The sequence below is a fragment of the Phacochoerus africanus genome, chromosome 14 (assembly GCF_016906955.1).
Source record: "Phacochoerus africanus isolate WHEZ1 chromosome 14, ROS_Pafr_v1, whole genome shotgun sequence".
Taxonomy (NCBI): domain Eukaryota; kingdom Metazoa; phylum Chordata; class Mammalia; order Artiodactyla; family Suidae; genus Phacochoerus; species Phacochoerus africanus.
The window spans coordinates 46183954-46210694 of record NC_062557.1 but is presented as its reverse complement, the minus strand read 5'-3'; the positions used below and the strand labels follow the sequence as shown (position 1 = coordinate 46210694).

Here is a 26741-nt window from a genome sequence, read left to right as displayed (position 1 = left end):
GTTATGTCTATGATAGAATATGCTACATTAAAATGTGGTTGTTTTATAATGAATTTAATTTACAAGGTATTTTAAACTAGGTATTATGGCCTTGTTTAAAGTAACAATTCAAGCTGAGCTGAGCAATCTGAGGCCAATCTTTGAATCATATATGCCTCTATTTTTTTAAAACTGGGACCATCATCATTTCCTATGCACTTTGACTTAGAAGTAGATAGAGAATTAAAAAATAATTTCCACAAAGCACTTTGCAGTCCTTGGAGAATAGATATTGTCATCATACATTATGTTATTATCTTGTTGAATATGCATGATTTCCAGTACCACACAAAGTATATCTAGATATACTTTCCCATCTCATTCCATCATTTGGAGTTAGGCTGAGTGAAATCTAGGCTGTTGTTATTTCAAGGATCAAATATGAGAGGTGAAACATAAGCTCCAAATAATACATAATGCTTTTAAAATAATAAATCATTCATGTGTGCTTACTGGAACTTCAACTTTCTTACCTGGTCTGTGAGCTAACCTCAGACATGTTTTCAACAACAGACAATGTTAGTTAAACATTTAAAGCTTAAGAATACATTTATAAATATTAATTCCTCTCAATTAAATTGATGCCAGTTTATATTAAGTTATGTATATACTTTAAAATTAAAGCTCCAACAGGAGAAGGTACAATTTTACATATAGAACGTATAAGAATATTCGACACAAATTTTATATTATCCATAAGTAATTATAACTAGGCTTTATATTCAATAAAATTTAATTTGTGATACCCATCAGATTTTGAAGTAAAGGGAAATGGTGAAATAAAAGACCTTCTAATTACACTTTTTTTTTTTTTCATCTTTTTAGGACCATACCCATGGCATATGGAGGTTCCCAGGCTAGGGGTTGAATTGGAGCTGTAGCTGCTGGCTTATCCCACAGCCACAGCAACGCCAGATTCGAGCTGGGTCTGCAACCTACACCACAGCTCACAGCAATGCTGGATCCTTAACCCACTGATCCTTAACTCACAGCAATGCCGGATCCTTAACCCACTAGATCCTCATGGACGCTAGTCAGGTTCATTACTGCTGAGCCTCGATGGAACTCCTCTTGCTTTTTAACTAGCAAAATAATAGTATCAGTGATTGGATGGTTCTCAAATATTTCTATCCTATGAGGTACTCCAAATTCTTGTACTCATATTACCAGCCCTTAAATAGGTCAGCTTTGAACTGAAAGGCTTAAGGCAGCCTGGCCCCAGAAGATGAGGAATAAAGGAAGAAATAAAAGGAAGGGAAAAAAGGAAAAGGAGTACAGGGAAACTTTAAGAATCCCTGGAAATATGAGACCTGACTTTATTTGCTCAAGAAGGGAAGGAGTCACAAGGGAGATATTTTCACTTGATGATTCTAGGAAAACTGGTCAGATGGGAGACCCAGAGCATACAATTCCAACAAAATTCCAAGATATGATAAATGTACACTATTTTAAAAAACTGTAATCTATAAGGATTATTAAATGATAGGAGCATATGATCCATTAAATAATTAAGAATCTATGAGTTCATTTCAACATAAACATTTAGGATATGAACACTGAAATATTTAGAGGTAAAAAAGTAGTACAGAAAAAACTTATGAAAAAGCAGGCATGGCAAAATAAATCTAGGTAAAGGGTATATTGAAATTCTCTGTACTATTAGAACTTGGGGGAAATGTGAAATATCAAAATAAAAAGCTATTAATAATAGAGCTACCATCTTCAGATTACTTAGTATAAGCCAGGCACTGCATCAGGCGTTTTACTCATATTATCTTTCATCTTCACAACAATCTTTTAGGGCAGGTATTAACAATCCCATGTTTTTAAACACATAAGAAAATGATTCCAAGTAACTTACTGAAGAACAGAGATCTAATTAAATAGCATAGCCAAGTTGCAAACCATCACCCTCCAAAGCTTGTATAAGGTAGTACATACAGTACTGGTTTAGACAGAGCTCTTGTTCTAGAATACAGAGACTCGGATCTGAGCACTGGAGTCAATACTATTTATCAGTCATGTGATCACGGACAAATACTTAATTTCTTTGTTCTGGAGATAGAATCTAATGATCAGTACCTATCTCATGAGTTATTGGGGAGATTAAATAACATATAACATGCGAAACACTTGAACACAATACCAAAGTCTATGGTTAAGAATACAAACATCTGTTGTGGTTCTATGTACTTCATTCCACCTTTCCTGAAAAAACAGTGCTTTAGACACTGCTGAATTCTATTATCTGAGAGCATTCCTAGTTAACTTACTTTTTTACTGTCGTAAAATAGGTATTTAAAAATGCATCAAACCTAGGTAATTAAGCAGTTTAAACCAACAAAGAAGTTCCCCTTACCTTAAGCAAGAAACTAATGTTATTACAGATAATACTAATTATGCAGACTTCCTACAGTTGCTGTAACAGAAACCAGGTCTACATAAACATTATGCATAAGAAATTTACAACCACCTGTTTAAGATGGTTTTCCATTAAAAAGTGAGACTAAAAAGACTGAGGTTGAAAAAATTTTTTTTTACCTTCTGGCTATGCCTTAAGTATGTGGAAGTTCTTGGGCCAGGTACTGAACCCAAGCCACAGCAGTAACCTGAGCCACAGCAGTGACAACACCAAGTCCTTAAGTGCCTGGCTATCAGGGAACTCCAAGGTTGAAAATAGTGAGTATGCATGAATCAGAAAAATTAACCTAGGTACCACCTAATTCTAGTAATTCTGGAAACAAATGTTTTAGGTTTCAATGTAGCTTATGAGGGAAAATCACAGTAAGAATACATGATCATACAATGAACTTCTCATCTTAAAGGAGGATGAACTGACTTTAGTTATAGGATTAACCTGATCTTTTATGTGCAAACAAACAAAACAAATAAAAACTTTTTCCCTACCTTATTGTCTCTTCTATTAGACGATCTGAGCTGCAAATAAAAAGAAAATTCAAATTCTGGAATTATTAAAAGTACATTTAAAACTTGTACTTATTTTTTCCATTTTATAGATTACTTTTTCAGCCATTTATATAAAAAGAATACCCAGACTTTTGAAAGCATCTGAAGAAAATTTTGGACTCTGAATTAATAATTAATCCACATACATAATTTTCATCTTACTTTTACTTTCTGGCTTACATCTATTTCTTCTACAGATAAATGATGATTAAATTCAGAACACTTTTAATGACAGCACAAATTTTAAAACTTCTTTAGTTTAGACAGTTTCAAGTTGTCACCACAGTCTATTCAAAATTTAAGAATTACAACCAGCCTGTTGAGACAGGATAGGCAAATATAGTTCTAATGCTTATAAGTAGTAGTTATTATATCTTAAAGTTCCTTCCTTTTTTGAGAAAGAAAACCAAATCTCAGCTTGCCACACTTTACAATTCAAGAATCTGAATGAAGACACCAATGCACCTCTGATTTGTAAAACATTTGCCTTTCCACACACTGGAAAGGGGAAGAAAAAAAAAAAAACCCACAAAGTTCCATTTTAGGGAAGAATTTACCTATTTACAAGTAGGTAAAGGTCCAGCTTTATAGCAGAAAGTAGGAAAACAAACTCCTAGACATCTGTCTCCATCTGGCACAGTGCATGGTACACAACAGACACTCTAATGCTTGCATATTTTTTCCAACTACTTCTTTCCAGAAGAATTTCTAAGTTCATTCTATAAATTAATAAGCTGAGGTTTTATTATAAAGTAGTGGAGCAAGGAAATCTAAGTTACTGCATGAATTAGGGAATAAAGATCAACCTTTTAATTTTATTTTTTTTGCTTTTTAGGGCCACACCTGTGGCATATGGAGGTTCCCAGGCTAGGAGTTGAATGGGAGCAACAGCTGCCAGCCTACACCACAGCTATAGCATCATAGAATCCGAGCCACGTCTACAACCTACACCACAGCTCAAAGCAATGCCAGATCCCTAACCCACTGAGCAAGGCTAGGGATCGAACCCACAACCTCATGGTCCCCAGTCGGATTCATTTCTGTTGCACCATGATGGGACTCCAGAGATGAACTTTAAAAGTCATAAATAACTTATATAAATCCTATGATTAGGAATTAATTTCAAAAATTACAAAGATGGTGGAGGGATTAAGAGCCAGACTCTATGGCTTTCTGAATGCTGGCTGTAACACTTATTAGCTATCTGATATCAGGCAAGTTACTCTGTGTCTCAGTTTCCTCATGTGTAAAATGGCCATGATACTAAGACCTACTTGTTAAGAGGATTTAAAAAATTTATATTTATAGTAATTAGAACAGTACCTGGTACACAGTAAGCACTAAGTACTTTTTGCTCTTATTTCCATAGTTTCTGAATAGCTACAGGCTAATCCTAAATCTAAGCATAAAGTTTATATAAATTTCCAGATAAACCCAGTGTTCTGGTGAAATCTAATGATTATAAAGTCTGCATTTGTTTTGCTCATAAATGTGTATAGAAGTGCCTCTGGAGGATACAGGGTCAGAAAGGGGCTACAAAAATAAAGCACGAACCTCCATAGATCTTACAATGGAGACAGACAACACATGTACAAAAAGGTATCTTGTTAAAGTGGTCACGAGGTCACAAAAGATGGAGTGGTTAATTAGACTTGGGTTAATACCGCCTTGTTCAAAACAATGGTTTGGCTGACTTTCCTCATTAGGGCCTCTCAGTATATCAAAGGACATAAAACTAAGATATTGAAAAATTCAAGTGGTAAAACATAAAAACAAATAATTCTATTGCCAAGTTCAACAGACCAGTTTTGTGTCAACAGCTTTAATGAAGATAAAATCAATTAAACTACTAAATTAAGTGCAAAAGAATAAGACAATCTATTCATTTGCTAACTTTGTTAAAAACTATGATGCCTAACACTTAAGGAGAGCTTTTGGGGAACCATGTACTGTTCTAAATGCCTTCCTTGTTTTAACTTCATCCTTGCGATGCTGTGAGATTGACTCCACCATTTCAGTCATTTACAGATAAAGACACTGAGGCCTGGGGAAGTAAACTGCACATGGGCAACACAGTTATCTGCTCAGCTAGGATTTGAACTCAAGCAGTATGACCTCAGATTTGGCTCTTATCATCGTCAATGTAGCTCTTTCCCCCTCGATTTCTCCGCATTCATTTCCAAGTGAATTTTTTTTTTTCTTTTAATGGCCTCACCCATGGCATACGGAAGTTCTGGGTCAGGGATTGAATCTGAGCCAAGAGTGCACAACAATGGATCCTTTAACCCACTGCGGCAGTCCAGGGGTCAAACCCGCACCTCCACAGCAACCCTAGCCTCCACAGCAAACCGAGCAGTTTGAGTCTTAACCTACTGCACCATAGTGGAAACTCCTCCAAGTCATTTTTTTTTTACAAATATGCAAAAGGAATTCAATGTAAGACAGACATCCTTTTCAACAAATGGTGCTGGAGCAACTGGATATTCACAGGCAAAAAATGAACCCTGACCTAAGTCTCATCTTTAATACAAAAATTAACTCAAAATGGATCGTGGATTTAAATGTAAAATACAAAGTTACAAAACTTTTAGGAAAAAAGGAAGGCTTTACGATCCAGAATGAGACATGGAGGTCTTAATTTGACACCAAATGCAAGGTCTAGAAAAGGAAAAATTGATAACTTGGATTTCATCAAAATTTCAAACTTTGGCTCTGTGAAAAGACCCTGATAAGATCATGAAAAGACAAACTATTAGAGAAAAAATATTTGCAAATCACTTATTTGTCAAAGCATCAGTAAGGAGAATATACAAAGAATTCTCAAAACTCTACAGTTAAAAAAAACACAATAGAAAGTAGGCAAAGGACACAAAGAGCATCTCACTGACGAAGATACACAGATAACAAACATGCACATAAAAAGATGTTCAACATCATTAGCCATTAGAGATGCAAATTAAAATCATAATGAGATATTTCTGCACCACTTTCAGAATGGCTAAAATAAAAAATAATATCATTAAATGTTGGTGATATGAAGAAACTTGATCATTCATATATTACTAGTGGGAATGTAAAATTGTAAAACCCCTCTAGAAAACAGTTTTAAAACTAGCTGAAAACTAAACATGGTCCCAGCAATTGTTCTCCTGGGCATTTATCCCAAAGAAATAAAACCTTATGTTCACATAAAAACATGTATGTGAATGTTTATAGCAATTTTATGTGTAAGAGCCAAAAGGTGGAAGCAACCCAGATGTCCTCCAATGGTAAGCAATTAAATAAATCGTGGTATATTCATACCATGGAATACAACCTAGTAATAAAAAGGAACAAGCTACTGATATGTCCAACAATCTGGATGACTCTCCAGAGCATTATGCTGAGTTAAAGAGTCGATCTTGGGAGTTCCCGTTGTGGTGCAGCGGAAATGAATCTGACTAGGATCTATGAGGATGTGGGACTGATCCCCAGTCTTGCTCAGTGGGTCGGGGATCTGGCACTGCTGTGGGCTATGGCATAGGTGGCAGACATGGCTCAGATCCCATGTTGCTGTGGCTGTGGTGTAGGCTGGCAGCTGTAGCTCTGATTTGACCCTTTGCCTGGGAACTTCCATATGCCACTGCTCGACCCTAAAAAGCAAAAAATAAAAATAAAAATAAAAAATAAAAAAAGAGTCAATCTTAAAAGGTAACATACTGTGGGATTCCATATATAAAACCCTTATGAAACGACAAAATTATAGAAATGGAGAGCAGATTAGTGGTCGCCAGGGATTAATGAGGGAGGTGGAAGGTGAGAGGCAAGTGGGTACAGCTATAAAGGGGAAAACATGAGGAATCCTTGTGGTGATGGCTAAGCTCTGACAAGTATTTCAACATCAATAGCTTGGCTGTGATACTGCATTATAACTGCATGTTACCACTGAGGAAAATGTATGTGAATCTACAAAATAAAAAGCTAAAAATTTAAAAATCAAACTAATGTTACCGAACAACAACGAAAATCCAGTTCCCAGTTAGACTGAATATAAAGGTATATACCCTAAGCAGTGCACAACTGTGAAGCAGTATTTTTAAAAAAGAGAAAATATTGTGTGGAAAATGCATTTCTGCCTAACTTAATAAATCCGCCTAGAAAGAAATTTAAAAGTACAAAGCTAATTCACACAAATCATCAGAAAGTCAGCTAGACACACTTCATTATGAACGTCATCTGCTTTCTGTATTTCTGAAAAAGCATTTCTTTTGTTTCTCTTCTCAATCATAGATGTCAGAGCTAACGTTCATTAACTATCCTAACTACTAGACTTTAGTTAGAAAATAAACTCATTATACTTTGTATTCAAAGACAACGTTCCTGAAGAGGTGGAGTTGAAATGGCCACAAAAGGAACAACTTTCTGTGTTACTTAGAAAATTTTCTAAAGTTGTTTGTGGCACACAGATGGAACTTGTGCTTTATGTAACAAGTACTTTCCTTAAAAGGTATGCTTTTTGAAAAAGATATTTTGGCCAATTTAAACTATATTTTAAATGTAATAAGACCATTCTATTTACATAAATCAAATTAAATTTCTTCTCAGATTGCCCACAGTCTCCAAGTCCTTACTTATTTGACTAAGAACTCCACTGAATAAACTCCATCCATTAAAAGCATCCTGGATAGTGTGGATACAACTCAGCAACAAAGTGGCTCCATAAAGATAGTATAATGTAGTAAAAATTGAATTTAAATTTACTCTCCTTTGGGACATATATAAACAAATGGAATCGTCCCTCTTAAACAAGTACTTGATAACAGCCCAGAGGCATTCCAAAAAGTCATTTAGAGTCTATAATTAAGCAACAAGTTTCTGTTTTTTGCAAGACCAATTTAAACTAACTGAAAACAATGAGCCAAATTTCGTCACCAATTATGGTACCAAGGAATTACTAATGCCACACTTAGATAATTCTTTTTTTTAAAATAATTCATTTCTCCCAACACACATACCGCAAATGACACAGATTTCAAGCACATATTTTATTTTTTTTAAATTTTTTTGTCTTTTTGCTATTTCTTGGGCCGCTCCTGCGGCACATGGAGGTTCCCAGGCTAGGGGTCTAATCGGAGCTGTGGCCGCCAGCCTACGCCAGAGCCACAGCAACGCAGGATCTGAGCCGCGTCTGCAACCTACACCACAGCTTACGGCAACGCCAGATCCTTAACCCACTGAGCAAGGGCAGGGATCGAACCCGCAACCTCATGGTTCCTAGTCGGACTCGTTAACTACTGTGCCACGACGGGAACTCCTCAAGCACATATTTTAAAGCAGTTTAAACCAACACCATGTAAGAACTTGGCAAAACCACTTCGATAACTGATTAGAATCTTCTTTTATAAAAGTAGGTAAATAAGTTAATAATAAATAAGCTAGTAGGTAAGAAAACAAGAAAGTGCATATTAAATACAATTTAAAAACTGATCTCTTTGTAAACTGCAAAAAATCTGATGAGGTTGTCACCAACTAATCAGATCATTTATATGAAGCACTGTGGAAATGCAGCCTTTTGCTAACCAGAGAGAACTGTGTCTTGTTTGTTTCAATATGGGTATCTTTTTTTTTTTTGCTTTTTTTGGGGGGCCGCACTTGCAGCATATGGAAGTTTCCAGGCTAGGGGTTGAATCGGAGCTGCAGGTGCCGGCCTATGCCACAGCCACAGCAACGTGGGATCTGAGCTGCACCTTCGACCTACACCACAGCTCTCGGTGATGAAGGATCCGTAACCTACTGAGTAAGGCCAGGGATCAAACCCGCATCCTCATGGATACTAGATGGGCTTGTTACTGCTGAGCCACGGTGGGAACTCCTTGAGCATTTTCATATGCTTCTTTGCCAGCTGCATATCTTTTCAGATGAGGTGTCTATTCAGATCCTTTGCTCTGTTCAGTTTTAAGAGTTCTTTGTATATTTTAGATACTAGACATATGTTTTGCAAACATTCTCTTCCAGTCTGTAGCTTGTCTTTTCATTCTCTTGACAGTGTCTTTGGAAGAGCAGAGGTTTTATATTTTAATGAAGTCAATTTTATCAACTTTTTCTTTCTTTAAAGCTTACATTTTCTTTTTTCCTTTTTAGGGCTGTACCTGCATCATATGGAAGTTCCTGGGCTAGGGATCAAATTGGAGCTGTACCTATGACCTATGCCACAGCTTGCAGCAATGCCAGATCACTGACCCACTGAGTGAGGCTAGGGATCGAACCCATATCCTCACAGATACCATGTCAGGTCCTTAACCCACTGAGCTACAATGATAACTTATTAACTTTATCTTGCATAGTGTTTTTTGCTTTGTATCTAAAAACTCATTGCCAAACTCAACATTACCTAGATTTTTTCCTATGTTATAAAACTTCTATAAGTTTAGGTCCATGATCTTTCTTGAGTTATTTTTGGGAAAAGTGTAAGGTCAGTGCCAATCTTTTTTTTTTTTTTTTTGCATGTGGATGTCCAGTTGTCCTAGCATCATTTGTTCAAAAGACTACCTTTTCTCCACGGGTTCTCTATTCTGTTCCACTGATCAATCTATTCTTTCACTATCTTGATCACAAACAATATACAATAGGAAGTCAAGTTTAAATGGGGCAACAGTTTTAGTTTTATTTTTTCCCCTCAAAGTATTTTTTGTCTTTTTGTCTCTTCTATGACTACACCTGCGGCATATGGAGATTCCCAGGCTAGGGGTCTAATCAGAGCTGTAGCTGCCAGCCTATGCCACAGCCACAGCAATGTGGGATCCGAGCCACGTCTGCAACCTACACCACAGCTCACGGCAACACCAGATCCTTAACCCACTAAGCAAGGCCAGGGATCGAACCTGCAACCTCATGGTTCTTAGTCAGATTTGTTAACAACTGAGCCATGATGGGAACTCCTCAAAATATTTTAAGAAACATTTTGGTTTGTTATTGAAAAACTTTAAAGGTCAACAAACTTGTTCGACTACAGCGGAAACAGAAAGCTTAAGAAAAAATGTGGAATTCCTGTTGTGGCTCAGTGATTAACGAATCTGACCAGGAACCATGAGGCAGCGGGTTTGATCCCTGGCCTTGCTCAGTGGGTTAACAATCCGGCGTTGCCGTGAGCTGTGGCGTAGGTTGCAGACGCGGCTTGGATCTGGTGTTGCTGTGGCTGTGCTGTAGGCCAGTGGCTACAGCTCCAATTAGACCCCTAGCCTGAGAACCTCCATATGCCCCGAGTGCGGCCCTAGAAATAAAGGCAAAAAAAAGAAAAGAAAAATGTGAGGAATGTTTCCACTTGTTCTTTAGATAAATGGTATAAAAGGACTGAAATCCTAAAAAAACTACCTGAATCATAAAGAACCTATGAAATATTAAGGAAGTATTTTCTAATTCGTTTCTGAAACGTCTAAAAAATAACTTTTATATTAACTAATCTACTTACATAAATAAAAATGGAATTATACTTTTCATAATGTGTATGTTTTTCTCTCACATATTTAAAACTCAAAATTCTTTCATAAATACAAAACAGAAATTCAATAAAATTAGTAATCATGACATTCATGAAAGTATAAAGAATAAAATGGCTAACTGCTTTCTCTTACACTCTAGGACCTGAGCTTTAGTCAAGGTTCAAGCACCTGACTGTCTGAACTCACCTCATGGAGTCGTCAGAAGGATCAAAAGAGATAATATAAACAAAGGTATCTTATAAACCATATAAGCCTACAGATACATGGTTGATGTAGATCAAGGTAATTTCATGCCTCATAGTCTCCCTCTTGTTATGCATCCCCCTTCCTGATTCTCAACATCAAAGTCCAGCTCAAAAGTCACCTCTATTGGGAAGTCTTCCCCATTCCAGCTATACATTGGGCAGAACTAATTCTTCTTTATCCTATAGTGTTATGTTTTCATAGCTCTTTGCTTTTCATCAGTTCATTCAAGAATTTAACATGGGAGTTCCCGTCGTGGCACAGTGGAAACAAATCCGACTAGGAACCATGAGGTTGAGGGTTCGATCCCTGGCCTTGCTCAGTGGGTTAAGCATCTGGCGTTGTCATGAGCTGTGGTGTAAGGCTGCAGATGCAGCTCGGATCCCGCTTTGCTGTGGCTCTGGCATAGGCTGGCGTCTACAGCTTCTATTAGACCCCTAGCCTGGGAACCTCCATATGCCATGGGAAGCGGCCCTAGGAAAGGCAAAAAGACAAAAGACAAAAAACAAAACAAACAAACAAAAAAAGAATTTAACATGCATTTAAGATATATCAGATATAATACAATGCACTGGAGGAAAAATATCTTATATTTGTAAAGCTTACAGTTTTTTCACATATGTGATCTCACTTAATACTTTAAAATATAGTATTTCAGAAGATATTATCATAATTATGTGTTGATTATTTCTTTAACCAGAATGAGTTCCCATAGGCTACAGATGAAGTTCAATTCATCTTAGATTCCCTAGAGATTAGTACACAAGAGACACTCATTAAATGCTTGATAAATGAATGAATAAATGAGTAAATGAGACACTTGTTGGATCAATAAAATATCAGAGTTAACATTGCAATAATCCCTATAAATTTCCACAGAGGATGAGGAGGATATACCTGTTTTATTATACAAATACATCTGGAGAGAGAAAAATTCCTCACTACTGCAGAGCACCTCCAACTCAAGTTTTACTGTTTAACAAAGCCACGTGCCAGCTGAAGATGGATTTGATTTCACTATAGCTCCAAGTGAAAAAAAAATGAGCTCTATGTATAAGCTCCTAACGTTCTGCTTTGTAACACTAGACATTATCACATGAATATAAAAATCAAGTATTGCTCAGGGTAATATTAATTTGTTTTGTCATCTACTTCAATTTGGCAGACAACTGTACCACTTGAGACAATGGAGCTTTGACATATAATTGTAAATTACCCCGCATGTGGAATGATAGGTATATAGTGAAATAAATGCTACTGGTTCTCACAGGCTAAAAATTCAACTCTCCATTACACAAATGACCCTTGATATAAGTAAGGGATATATCTCAAGATCTTTGCAGATTCCCAAGTTTATGGTTTCCATAAACTTATGTAAGAGCATAAGGTCACTTTATCGTTATCTTCTAAGTGTGTTTTCTCCTCGGAATAATGTTTCACAAGGAAACAAAGTATATGTGTGTATATAAGTCATTTCATGGTAGTTACCAAGTAAATAATAATAAGCAAACACGACGTTAGAAGACAGGCTGAAGTGTAAATGCTGTTGCTCAGAAAGGTTGAGATGTGCTCATTAAATGACTTCCTCAACACCTGCTCCGTAACATTCAAGTTTGTATTTCTACAAAATTATACACCATCAACTTTAGGGTTCAAAAACAGTTGAGAAAACAAATGTCAATCTTGAATGCCAAGAGTCTACTACATTATTAAATAATAAACATACAATTATGTATGCCAAAAACTTTGGGGCAATCTTATCCTTATACTGAAACCAGACAAAAGTATCTCAAGAGAAGAAAAGACAGTCTTCATAAGTATAATGTAAAGATCCTTAACAAAATAATCCAGCAATGTATAAAAGGGGTAACTATAGTATAATACAGGGGGTATATCTAGGAATCAAGATTGGTTTCATGTTTGAAAATAATCAATGTAATCAGTACTACTGCAAAAAAGGAAAAAAATCGATCAGCTCAATAGATCGAAAGATATGAAAAAATTTACCACATTCATGAAAACTCTTAGCAGGAGAGAACCTAGAAGGAATAACATTTTAATTGCAATAAGCACATTTAGCACCCAGATCTTAGTTCCTGAACCGCGCTCTCCAATAAAAGGAACCAGGGCTGACTGGAGAAGCGGCTGGTTTTACAGCCAAGGTTGGGAAAATACAAGATGAGCTACAAATGTTGTGGTAACACATAGTAAAGAAGTACTCAGAAAAGGATGGGGCATGTTAAACGACAGAGGCTAACCTGAAGGGGCTCCCAGTGGCCAAAGGTGAAGCAGTTTGAACAACAAAATAATGACAGTGCTGGATTATAATCATAGCATAAAATAAATATCTATAAGTCTATACTGGTAATAAGTGATAAAGAAGGTATAGCTCTTTCTTATAGAATTCCAATTAATAAATGTACAAGACTGAGAGAGAGAAAATCAGTAGGTAAATACCACAGTAATAATTGGGAAAGCAAGATTCACTAAAGGGATGCTAAAATTGGTGGGAAAAGTTTGAGGAGAAACAGGGTATTTGCATACTCTCAAAGCATCTTCCTCTAATTAACTGCAATGGGAAATACAACAGTTTTACAGCGGGGAAAGCTGACAGACACCATCTTAACTAAGCAATCTAGATCAACAGTATCAACAAGAAGACATACTGACATGACAAACACCTTGAGACGACCCTTCAAGGGCTTGACATCACTGTATAGTATTCTTGTCAAAACTGCATAAGGTCATGACCATAACACTTTAGAATTCTAGTCAGTTGTTTTTACAGACTGTCCCTCAACTTGAGTTTGTCTGATGTTTCTCACGACAAGTTAAGCTTAGGCTATTTTGTCACAGACAAGAGGAGACCTAAGGAGACATGACAACTAAATGCAATGCAGGACCCTGAACTGGATCGTAAAAAGGGACATTAGTAGAAAACTGATGAATAAAGTCTGCAGTTTAGTTAATATTACAGTATTAATGTTGAATTTGTTGATCTTGATCATTGTAGGACGGTTTATGTAAGACATTAACATTAGGAAAGTTGAGTGAAGGGTATACAAGAATCCTCTGTACTATTTTTTGCAATTTTTCTGAGTCTAAACTTAAAACTAAAAGGCTAAAAAAACCAACAAAAGAAATTCTGAGCAACCAGGAAAAGGGTGCTTCCTCAACCCGATTAAGGGCATGCACAAAAACTGCTCTTATCAAACTTCAGGATGCATGCTTTCTCTCTAATATAAAACCAGGCAAGAATGTTCACATTAACCACATCCTACAGTGTCGTGTTGGAGGCTGTAACCAGCGCAGGAAGGGAGGGAGGGGGTAAAGGGAATACAGATTGGAAAGGGAGAAAAATTATTTTGTCAGATAATAAGACTGCATAAATAGAAAACCCTGAAGGATTTACCTAGATGCTATTAAATTACTAAGTAAATTTAGTAAGGTCACAGGATGAAAAGTTAAATATAATAATAAATTCTATTTCTATACTAGCAAAAACAATTAGAAACTTTAAAAATTTTAATTCTATTTACAATCACATCCCCAAATAGGAAATATTTTAAAGTAAACGGAATATAATTTGTGCAAGTCCTGTTTGCTGAAAGCCATAGAAGAGACCTAAATAAATGGAAATCATACCATGTTCCTGGATTGGAAGATTTGCTATTGTTAAGAAGGCAATTCTCCCCAAATTGTTCTAGAGATTCAGTGTAATCTTACTTAAAACTTAAAATCCCAGCATACTTTTAAATAATCTGATTGTAAAATTTATATGGAAATAAAAAGGACCTGGAAGAGCTAAAAAAATTCTCAAAACATAAAGTTAGCGGACTTGCACTATCTCATCTCAAGATTTGCTATAAAGCTAAAGTAATCAACACAGTAAGCTACTGGCATAAGATGGACCTATACAGGCAATGAAACTGAAAAGGATTAGAAATAAACCAACTAACATACTGGCAAAAAATTCTCAAAAAAAGGTGGGGGAAAGGAGAGCCTTTCCAACAAACGGTGCTGCAACAACAGTATAGCCATGAGGTGAACATATGAACTCTGACCCTTCACTCACACCAGACACAAAACGAAGTCAAAATGGATCATGAACCTAAATGTAGAAGCTAAAACTATAAAAACTAGTTTTAAAACTATAAAAATATAAAACTAGAAGAAAATAAAGGACAAAATATTTGCAATCTAAGGACAGGTGAAGATTTCTTAGGCTTAAAATAAATGAACCATAAAAGAAAAAACTGATAGATTAGACTGCATCAAATAAAAACCTTTGATCTTTTAAAAGTCACCATTATGAAAATGAAAAGGCAGGTCACAGGCTCAACGAAAATATTTGCAAAACCTCTATCTAATAAGGGGCTTGTATTCAGAAAAAGAACTCATCCAGCTCAATAGTGGGAAGACAAACAGCTCAATTAAAAAATGAGCAAAAGATCTGAACAGACATTTCCCTAAAGAAAATATAGTTTCCTATATAGTGATTCATACACTTACACTTGCCATACAACCCAACAGAACAATCTATAGGTATTTACTTAAGAGAAATGAAGACATATGACCACACAAAATCTATGAACTTTGCTATGAATGTTCATAGCAGCATTATTTACAATAGGCCCAAACTGAAAACAACCCAAATACCTATCAGTGAGTGAACAGATAAACAAATTGTAATATACAATCATAAAATGGATTCAGTTATAGAAAGGATATAAAAAACAAACAGATGAACATAGTGCTAAGAGAAAGAAGTGCATATTCTATAAATTCGTTTATATGAAATTTGGAAAAGGTAAAACTACTCCACAGTGACTGAAAGAAGGTGAGCAGCTGTCTGGGACCAGGAGGCAGGGACTGACTACAAAGGGGCATAAGGAACATTTTGGGGGTGATAGAAATGTTCTATAGCTTGACTGTGGTGGGCAGTTCCCATTGTGGGTAGGAGTTCCCATTGAGGCTCAGTGGTAACACACCCAACAGTATCTATGTTGGGTTGGATGTGGGTTTGATCCCTGGCCATGCTCAGGGGGTTAAAGGATCCAGCGTTGCCATGAGCTGTGCTGTAGGTCACAGACACAGTTCAGATCTGGCGTTGCAGTGTCTGTGGTGTAGGCCAGCAGCTGCAGCTCTGATTCGACCCCTAGCCTGGGAACTTCCACATGCTGCGGGTATGACCCTAAAAAAGAAAAAAAAGAGTATACACATTTGCTCAAACTTACTTAACTGGAAACCTAACTGCATACATTTTTATTATAAGTAAATTATATCTTGTATATCTGACTTATGAAAAAAAGTGATAGTCTCAGACTGACTCCACATGACCTCTCAGTTCATTCTTCCACTGTTTTCTCTTGCTTTAAATGAGGCTGCCCTTTCAGGGCCATGAATAAGGTTTTTTTTTTTTTTTTTGTCTTTTGTCTTTTTTGTTGTTGTTGTTGCTATTTCTTGGGCCACTCCCGCGGCATATGGAGGTTCCCAGGCTAGGGGTTGAATCGGAGCTGTAGCCACCGGCCTACGCCAGAGCCACAGCAACGCTGGATCCGAGCCGCGTCTGCGACCTACACCACAGCTCACGGCAACGCCGGATCGTTAACCCACTGAGCAAGGGCAGGGACCGAACCCGCAACCTCATGGTTCCTAGTCGGATTCGTTAACCACTGCGCCACGACGGGAACTCCTGAATAAGGTTTTTAATCTGGGAGAGGGTTTGCAGACAGGCAATAAATGGAAGATATTTTGAATATATCTATATTGATAACTTATCAGGAATGATACAGACTAAGAAAAAAAGATGTGGTCGTTAGGTTCGTTTCACCTTTTCCCAACACCTTTTTTTACGTCTACTTAGTGAATACATACTCATCCTTCAAGACTCAAACGTCTTATTTCTATAAAGCCCTTTCAGAAGCTTGAGAGAGGGGGTAATCGCCTCCTTTAATGTGATCCTTTAATGCACAACCTCTCCAAATACTAGAGCTTTACTGCTTTGCACTGTAATTACCTGTTAACATTTCTGTTCTGCACCCCACTCTCATCCTCATGGTGCTCACTGAAAACAGGGCAGAACTAGGCTTTATTTCTTCTCTATCACGAACTTAGCACAATGCTTTCCACATCATATATGCTCAACAAAGGCCTGATTAAAAAACAACAAAAACTGAATATATATATATATATAAAAAACATCTTCTTTAACCATTCTGTTGGGAGGCATTAAGGTTGTTTCTGTATCTTGGCTACTGTAAGTAATGCTATGATGAACACAGAGGTGCATCTATTCTTTTGAATTAGTGTTTTCCTATTATTTGGATAAATACTCAGAAGTGGAATAGCAGGATTAAATGGTAGTTTTAGTCTTAGTTTTTTGAGGAATCTCCTTTTTCCACAGCAGCTATACCATTTACATTTCCACCAATAGTGTATGAGGGCTCCCTCTTCCCTTCACCCTTATTTGCTTTTCTGATAAAAGCCATTCTAACAGGCATGATGTGATATCTCACTGGATAAAGAAGGCGGTCTATGTATACAAAGGAATACTACTCAGCCATAAAAAAGATGAAAGTTTTTTGTGACAACATGGATAGAACTTGAGGGTATTATGTTAAATGAAATAATTCAGATGGAGAAAGACAAATACCACGATCTCACTCTTATGTGGAATACAAAAAAAAACAAACAAATAAAGCCAAAATAAATGGACAAGCCAAAGACAAACATACAGATACTGCAAACAGAGAGGAGTTTGCCAGAAGGGAAAGGAAGGGCAGGGTGAGATGGATAAAAGGGATCAACTATATGGTAACAAATGGAAACTAAATTTTTGGTGGTAAGAAAGCAGTAGCATATACAGAGGCAGAAATATAATGCTGTGCACATGATACTTACAAAATGTTATCAACTAATGTTAACCTCCATAAATAACAACAAAAACTGATACAAAAAATTATATATGCATTCAGATAAATGCAAAGAAACAGATGGAATCCAACTGGAATTTGAAAACTCCCATCTGAAAATGAAGCTTACAAATAAATAAACTGTTCATTACACTAATGAAAATCTAATGAGTCATAAATGAAGATAATGATTTGAAAACACACTCTGAGCTTTAATCGATAATCATGGTTAGCTGATAGTCATCTATTCCTACACACCGTTTTGGCTTTGAAGAGTACCAGAGGGCTGGAGCCTGCCTGTGTCACCCAGCTGTAGGTACAAAATTCTAGTTACTAGTTTACTTTTCTGTTCTAACGCCATTAGAGGCAAGACTGACTCCATGTAATCAGAGAGAAGATTGAGAACTGGTCTTCTGCACGTCAGACACTGTACTAGGTAAAAACTTTACACATCATCTCTATTTTAACACTTTGCAAAGAATTAAATTTTCCGCATTTAAAAGACAGGACAGAATCAGGGCCCTTGCCCCTAAATATACTCTACATCAGGATTTAAACCCAGGTCTGTTTGGCTTCAAAGCCCATTCCCTACCCACTATACCAATTTAAGGAATAAATCTATTCAGGTATCTTAGTCAAGACAAAAGCTGCAAATTAATAAGAGGAAAAACTAAAATGTCTACTTACTTATTCTTATGATATGATCCAATTAAATGAAATTATTCATTACAAAAAAATTATGTAATATTTTAAATATCTTGATTACTTTGAAACACTACCAAAGTTCTTTTTAAAATGTCAAGAAATTTTAAGCTAATGTCCTTAATATTCCAATTTGTAGTTCTAGTTGTAATCATGACATTTGCATAATTCAGAGTACTTCCATGAAAATAAACATAGCTTCCAAGTATGGATGAAATTTCTCAGCTTAACTTCTTAGCTGGTGTTATATAATTTCAGAATTTGTTTCTTTTTCTTCAACTTTCTCATTAATTTTATTATTCTTGGCAAAAACAAAAATCTCACTAGTTGCTTTTCTTATATCTCGGAATGAAAATATCAATTTTTCTTTGCTAGGTCTTCTTTAGAGCTGCCTTCTCTGGGGAAGAAGAATTGTTGTTATGATGTGTGTCAAGGGCAAAGAACCGAGCTAACATGAGAGGGCAGATGACAGTAAGTCTCACCTGGTGGACCAGCTCTACCTTAACTTCTGCCTGGAGCACACTCCGTGAAGGATTCTGAGGCTACATCAGAAGGTACTCAGGGAGGAAACAAGAGTAGTAAGAACTAGTAAATTTCAGTGTTTACAGAGGCCTAGGTTTCCAAGGAGGGAGGAGATGAACAGTATCAAGTGCAGCTGAACAGTCAACAACAGGAAGAGTGAATGATGTTTATCAGATCTGGCATTCAAGAGCTCACTGGTACTGACACTGAGAGAGCAAGTATATTTATAAATTAGAGAGACAGAGCCAGTACAGAGGCTGACTGAAGAGTGAAATATCTGAGGTAGCAGATAAGATCAGAGATAAAAGCCAGGAGTTCCCGCAGTGGTTAACGAATCCGACTAGGAACCATGAGGTTGCGGGTTCGGTCCCTGCCCTTGCTCAGAGGGTTAACGATCCGGAGTTGCCGTGAGCTGTGGTGTAGGTTGCAGACGCAGCTCGGATCCTGCGTTGCTGTGGCTCTGGCGTAGGCCGGTGGCTGCAGCTCCGATTCGACCCCTAGCCTGGGAATCTCCATGTGCCGCGGGAGCGGCCCAAAGAAATAGCAAACAAAACAAAACAAAACAGATAAAAGCCAGATGGATGGACTGGCCTTTCTAGCAAAACAGCTCAACCTCTAAAAACTACAGGAAAGAGGTAAAGGGGGGTATTCCTGTAGGTAATTTGTATTAAAGAGCAAGAAGTTTAAAATTTCAATGAAGTAGGAGGTAAGGACCTCTCTTACGTGGAGAGACCAGAGAGTCAAGAAGGGGAATGAGATGTTTTGGTAGAGGTTTTGAAGAGAATGCAAGAGAGAACTAAAGTAGGTCAAGCAAGCAAAAGGCACTGGGCAATGCTGGATACTCAGATGAGGGTGGAACTGATGAATTTAAAACAAGGTGAATCTGGAGTTCCTGCTGTGGCTCAGCAATAATGAACCTGACTGGTAGTCATGAGGACACAGGTTCAATCCCTGGCCTTACTCAGTGGGTTAAGGATAGCGTGTTGCTGCGAGCCGCAGGTCGGATTTGGCGTTGCTGTGGCTGTGGCAGAGGCCGGCAGCTGCAGTTCTGATTCAATCTCTAGCCTGGGAACTTCCATATGCCCGGGCCCCAAAAAAGACAAGAAAAAAAAAAAACATAGCAGCTGTACTAACAAATGATTTAAGTTGTCTTCTTTGTGTTGAATTATTCATACCTTCTAAAATGAAAGTTATTCTAAAAAAATTCTTCCTCAAAGCACTTAGCAAATGCACAGACAACACTGAAAAAAGAGAAAGCCTTTCGTATTATGATTACTTGGTATAGATGTTAGTGCAAATTTTATGTATTTGAACTTAATAAAATACTGATTTTTCTAAAACATATTTGGAAGCCCTGTGTTCTTATACTGAGAGCAATGACTAAGCTCTTGTTGTTGGTACTAAGCCCTAGTCTCAACAATTCCCCTCATTCATCAACTCATGTTACATTCAACTTCATCCTGCCTCAGTTTCACAAACTTTTGGAACGAGCACAAACTTTTTCACAAGAATGCTGAAGGGACTATATAAAAAGTATATCATATATAAAATCACCTGAGAAGCAAAAATGGAAAATAGTTTTTGATTCTCAATCTTGTCATTTTAAAACCCTAAACAAATTATTTAAGCTGTGTGCCCCTGAACTGCTGCATTTTTTCCCTGTGAAACGGACCATATAAAACTCCTGAAGGGTTTTGTTTGAATTACTAAAATAAATGCAAAGCTGAAAATGTTCATATAAAGTTTACAATAATGTGCTGAAATATTAATATGATATATATAAATTTATGTGACAACCCTGGTATACTCTTTTCAACATCAAAATATTCTTAAAGTAATTAAACTATTGCATATCTGCTTAACTTCTTTTGGGGTCAGTAAACATAAAAATATTAATGCAATAAAATCTTTATTTTCGTGCTACTTGAATATCTTATCTCTTAAATTACTCTGAACCCAGGAATATATTAATATAGTTTTGGATGTAATGCAAAATTCTTCTTACGATGGTCTCTACAAAATACAAAAAGAACTACCAAAGCTGTAAATAACTATAAACTACATACACTCTAGGAAAGACTGCCCCCTTGTGCCACTTGGTAATATTTAACACATGAAGAAAACACTAAAAACCTTTCTCACACTAGAAGCACCCAGACTTCTAAAAAAGATTTTGATCTTTGTGTGTTCTGACTTCAACAGCTTATATTCAAAATGGTGATCTTTAAAGAAAAATAAACTGAACAGTACATTAAGCTCATATGGATATGACTAATTTACGACATTCAGCAGCTTACACCAACATAATTCATATCATTTAACCATCATGGATATTAGCTGCTCAAGTGCTTAGAGGCTGAGATCAGAGAGATAAGTAATTTTTTTTTTTTTTTTTTTAAGGCTGCTACCTGTGGGCATGTGGAAGTTCCCAGGCTAGGGGTCAAATCGGAGCTGCAGCTGCCAGCCTACAGCACAGCCACAGCAATGCCAGATCCAAGCTGCATCTGTGACCTACTCTGCAGCTTGGGCAATGCTAGATCCCTAACCCACTGAGTGAGGCCAGGGGTCGAACCCACATACTCATGGACACTATATTGGGTTCCTAACCCATTGAGCCACAACAGGAACTCCCAATAAGTAATTTTTTGATCCTTAAATTCTACAAGATACAAAGAAAATAATTAAAGAATCTAGTATATTTCAGAGGAAAAATAGAGCAGGGATAAAGTACGGCAGCCTGTCTATATATAAATATAAATATAAATACATATAAATACACACACATATACATGTATATATAATATATAGTTCATACAAGTTTTAACTTTTTTTTTTTTTTTGCTTTTTAGGGCTACTCCTGTGGCATGTGGAGGTTCCCAGGCTAGGAGTCTAATCGGAGCTACAGCTGCCAGCCTACACCACAGCCACAACAACCTAGGATTAGAGCCACGTCTGAGACCTACACCACAGCTCACGTCAAGGGTGGATCCTTAACCCACTGAGCAAGGCCAGGGATCAAACCTGCAACCTCATGGTTCCTAGTCGGATTCGTTTCCGCTGTGCCACGATGAGAACTCCACTTATTTTTATTTTTAAATTAATTTTTAAAATTAAAGTATAGGAGTTCCAGTCGTGGTGCAGTGGTTAACGAATCCGACTAGGAACCATGAGGTTGCGGGTTCGGTCCCCGCCCTTGCTCAGTGGGTTAACGATCCGGCGTTGCCGTGAGCTGTGGTGTAGGCTGCACACACGGCTCAGATCCCGCGTTGCTGTGGCTCTGGCGTAGGCCGGTGGCTACAGCTCTGATTCAGCCCCCTAACCTGGGAACCTCCATATGCCGCGGGAGCGGCCCAAGAAATAGCAACAACAACAACAACAACAACAACAGACAAAAGACAAAAGACAAAAAAAAAAATTAAAGTATAATTGATTTACAATGTTGTGCCATTTCTGCTGTACAACAAAGTGACCCAGTCATACATATACATACATTCTTTCTCATATTTTCTTTCACCATGTTCTATCCCAAGAGATTGGATATAGTTGTGCCATACAGTAAGACTTTGTTGCTTATCCTTTCTAAATGTAATAGTTTGCACCTACTACCCCCAAACTCTCAGTCAATTCCTCTCCCTGCCCGTCCCCCTTGGCAACTGAAAGTATATTCTCTACATCCGTGAGTCTGTTTCTGTTTTGCAGGTAGGATTGTTTTTGCCATATTTTAGATTCCACATATAAGTGATATTATATGATATTTGTCTTTCTGACCTACTTCATTTAGTATGATAATCTTTAATTGCAATCCAAGTTTTTAGGTATTTTCTTCTGAGTTCTTAGAAAATAAGATCTTTCCTTTGAATCTGATGTATGACCAATTACCCTTTATAAAGCTTATTGATACATATGAGTGGTATCAGGCCATTCAAACACAGATCAGTACCAATTATTATTATTATTACTGGTAATATACAGCAGTGGACAAAAGTCTTAGAGCAACGGACTTGCTAAAGAAAACAAACATTAAGGCAATAAAAGACATAGTACAGAAAACGAGTAATGTGAATGCACATTTTGTATACTGACAGCATCATATTTTTCCTAATCATGGTCACAAGAGTTGCAATCTTATTTTTATTAAATAAGATCATTAGGAGTTCCCGTCGTGGCGCAGTGGTTAACGAATCCGACTAGGAACCATGAGGTTGCGGGTTCGGTCCCTGGCCTTGCTCAGTGGGTTAACGATCCGGCGTTGCCGTGAGCTGTGGTGTAGGTTGCAGACGCGGCTCGGATCCCGCGTTGCTGTGGCTCTGGCGTAGGCCGGTGGCTACAGCTCTGATTCGACCCCTAGCCTGGGAACCTCCATATGCCACGGGAGTGGCCCAAGAAATAGCAACAACAACAACAACAAGACAAAAGACAAAAAATAAATAAATAAATAAGGTCATTAGAAGAATTAAATTAATTAGCACTGATAAGACAGTCACTATACTGAACACCATAATATGTTTGCTATAGAAGTAAATGAATGAATAAGTATGTTTGCTATAGAAGTAAATGAAGAATAAGTATTAATAAGTACTACATAGTATGCATATATTCAAAAACACCTACTTTCGAAGGTGGTCATGTTCTTTCAAAAATAGTTCAGTTCTTCTGTTGTTTACTCCAGACCCACTTTTATATGACCTAGAACAAAGTAAAAAACAAACAAAAAAACCAAGAATATTTTTGACAGATACTTAAAAAAAAAAATCAACTGACTCAGTAATATCCAAGGTAGACAAATTGAGCCTCTCCATAGTTTTGAAAAACAATTAAAATGTATAATCCTTTTCATCTCCTAAAAATGACATCTATTAAAAACAGATAAATATGAATGGCTCTCTATTTCAGGCCTACAAGTTTATTATTTTTCACCAAAACAACATTCTTAAAAAAGAATACTATTTTTCCCTTTTTTTGATTTTAAATGATTTGATTTATTAATAACTCTCCTAAAAAGTGTGTATTTTATATCAGTTGCCAAAATTCCAACTCACTAAAGTACATGAAAAGAGAGTATACATTCATTTGTTTGTTCATTAACTCAGAAAATATTTACTCAACATTTGTTAGGTACCAGACATTACGACAGTAAAACATGCTACCATACCACAAGTCGTACAGTTCAGAGAGGTATATAAATTCTGCAACTATAATTCAGTGTAACAGGAGCTATTATTACAATCGTGATGTACGAAAGAGAGTAGTCATTCCTATCGGGCAGGAGGTTAGACAGAGAGACTGTGAGAAAATATTAAAAACATTCTTAAAAGAGAAAATCCTTAAAGGGTACCCTACAGAATGAGTGATAATTTCTATTTCTAATAAGTAGAAGATCATTCCAGGAAGGAGGAGAGCGTGTGCAGCGTCACGGGGTGTGGAAGAAGAGAGTGTCTTTGGAAAGCTCTGCACTGTCCATCTGAAAGAGTGAGTTTTGGGAGAATACTGTAAAAAATCAGGAAAGCAGAAGCCTTTAAAGCTATTAATTTCCTTTGTCTACTATTGCCTCTATCTTTATCTTCTCCAAGTGGGAGTAAAACTTTGGATTGATTACTACACAGCACACGGGGTAGGGAAACTATCAAAATGGAACGTCTTCCTTCGCAACGGCACAGGCAGTTCATCGACTCAAGCCTAAGGAGCACTAAAATGAAGCTAGAGCTCTGCCAACTTGGGCATACTTCAGGGTTTCTACCCTGGTCTTAAGTTCATTACCATTTACAAGAAATACTTTGTGTCATTACTGTCAACACTTTCATGTTTCAGTTCTTTACTTACAATAAAGTATCAAAAGCAAAACAAAGAACATAAGGAACAGCACACATAAAGCAGTAGTACACAAGGATCATGCTGCTAAAACTGAACCACTGGCTGAGAGGAAGGGCTAATGTGTGCAGCACAGCAAGAAAGAAAACACCAGGGAAAGTAGCATGATGTAACCAAGAACATACTGGGCTTGAAGACGGATGATTTGGACTTAAATCTACAGACCATCTTTATAAGCCAATTAACCTTAGACGAGCCTCTTAATATCTAGTTTTATAAAATGGTACTAATAATTTCTGTCTATACCAAAAGATTATTATGAAGCAAAAGAGGGATAACATATGAAAAAGCAGTGTGTAATTACAAAAAAAAACCCCTTAAATGTCAGTTATTACTACTACATCTCATTTCACTAACCATATTCTGCCACATATTATATTGAGTATGTGTCTGACTCCCCTCTAGCATCTGGATTATAAAATCCTAGAGGGCCAACCAAGTTGATCTCTTCATTTGTACCTTCTACTGTGACTGACATATTGTCTTACTCGCTGTTGATAGTCAGGAAATAGTTTAGTAGATGAATGGACATGTTTCTTTTATAGTCATCTTTCAGAAAGCAAGTAAGTTATTACACTAGAATGTAGTCTAGTGATTCCCACAACTTGTAAGTCAGTTAAAAGCCTATACATTAAAGGCTGTCCACTACACTGGTTCTCAATGTAGTCTTTAAAATATATATGTAAATAGGCTATAAAGAAATTAAACCCAAGACCTACATGTTCCTGAGAACCAATACGATTTCAAAATTATTAATATGGCAAAATGTTTCATTTTTTTCATTCCTATACATTACACAAAATACATATGACTAAATATAAGACACACAGATAAAACACAGACAACAAAAATTCATTTTCCAAGATAATTTCTGGAGGTAGAAACATAACTGATGACTGGATAATCCTGGGTTGAATTCTATTCTACTTTGAATAGCATGAATATTAAATGATTTCTGCTGCAAAACTGTCTTACTGTTACAACAAAACAAAGGTTCTCTAAGAAGATGTTTATCACAGTATACATACATATTTCAGTTTATGAAACACAAGTATCATACTTATGAAACCTACCATAAGCTTATCAGAAGTTAGACAATGACAGGCATCAATAGATGATCCAAAAGGGGAAAGTCTGCAGCTTTAATTAGAGGCCCAATGAATTTAACCTTGTCAGTCATGTATAGTTAAGGGGAAAAAAAAAAAAAAAAACTCAAGAATGTGTATAAAATTCTAGAATATATTATTAAAGGTGAGATAAAGGGATGGAAGAAAAGAATAAATTTTAAAAATTATAGATTGAGAGCAGTGAACAAATGTTGGGAGGCCTCAAATAATTGGACCTAAGGCTATGAGTCTGTATAAATCTGGAAAAAAACTGATTTCAGACTGCAGGGAAGTAAAGACTACTTGGATAGCTACCTAAGAATGTACTTGCTGGGGCAAGGGACAGAGGAGGGGGCTGGACAGTAATCAGGAAGGGAAACGGAGACACTTCAGCTATTGGTGACATTATATAATTCTTAGGGTGGGGGGTAAGAGAGAAGAGAAACACTCACGAAGACATCATCTAAACTGGACTTTGAATTAAGACAGGAAAGTCAAGGCTGGCAGGAACCAATGACAAAACTAAGAAAGCTGGAGTTAAGACCGGCAAAGTAGGTTAGGACCATATTGGAGGAGCAATGTTTAGAGAATAGGGAAATGGGAATTAGAAACCTTGAAACCTAAGTCATGGTTCTACTACTCAATCTGCTGTTCATCATGGATACACTCTAATTCGGAGTAAACATCCCACAAAATAATATAAAAGGTAACTTACTCAATGTCCTTTCGTACTGATCCCATGAGATTCTCCCTTTCCCGTATTGCCACAAAGTTTGCTTTGGTTTTATGGAATTCATGTGTATAATCCTGCAATAAATCAATATCCAGTCTCAACATAAGCTAATTATAAATTTTCATCTTATTGAACCAATTAAATACTGTTATATTATAAATTTCTGTCA

At 36.8% G+C, this 26741-nt stretch overlaps 1 protein-coding gene across 2 annotated transcripts in view; it reads right to left on the bottom strand.

Moving 5' to 3' along the window:
- The window catches only part of GOSR1 (golgi SNAP receptor complex member 1), a 55263-nt gene that overhangs the window by 11631 nt on the left and 16891 nt on the right, over positions 1 to 26741 (bottom strand). For both annotated transcript variants that reach the window (XM_047757333.1, XM_047757334.1), the window contains exons 5-7: positions 26555 to 26646; positions 23477 to 23551; positions 2947 to 2976 (exon numbers count right to left, since the gene is read on the bottom strand). In XM_047757333.1, the coding sequence (XP_047613289.1) occupies positions 2947 to 2976; positions 23477 to 23551; positions 26555 to 26646 (197 nt within the window). The remainder of the gene's footprint in view (positions 1 to 2946; positions 2977 to 23476; positions 23552 to 26554; positions 26647 to 26741) is intronic.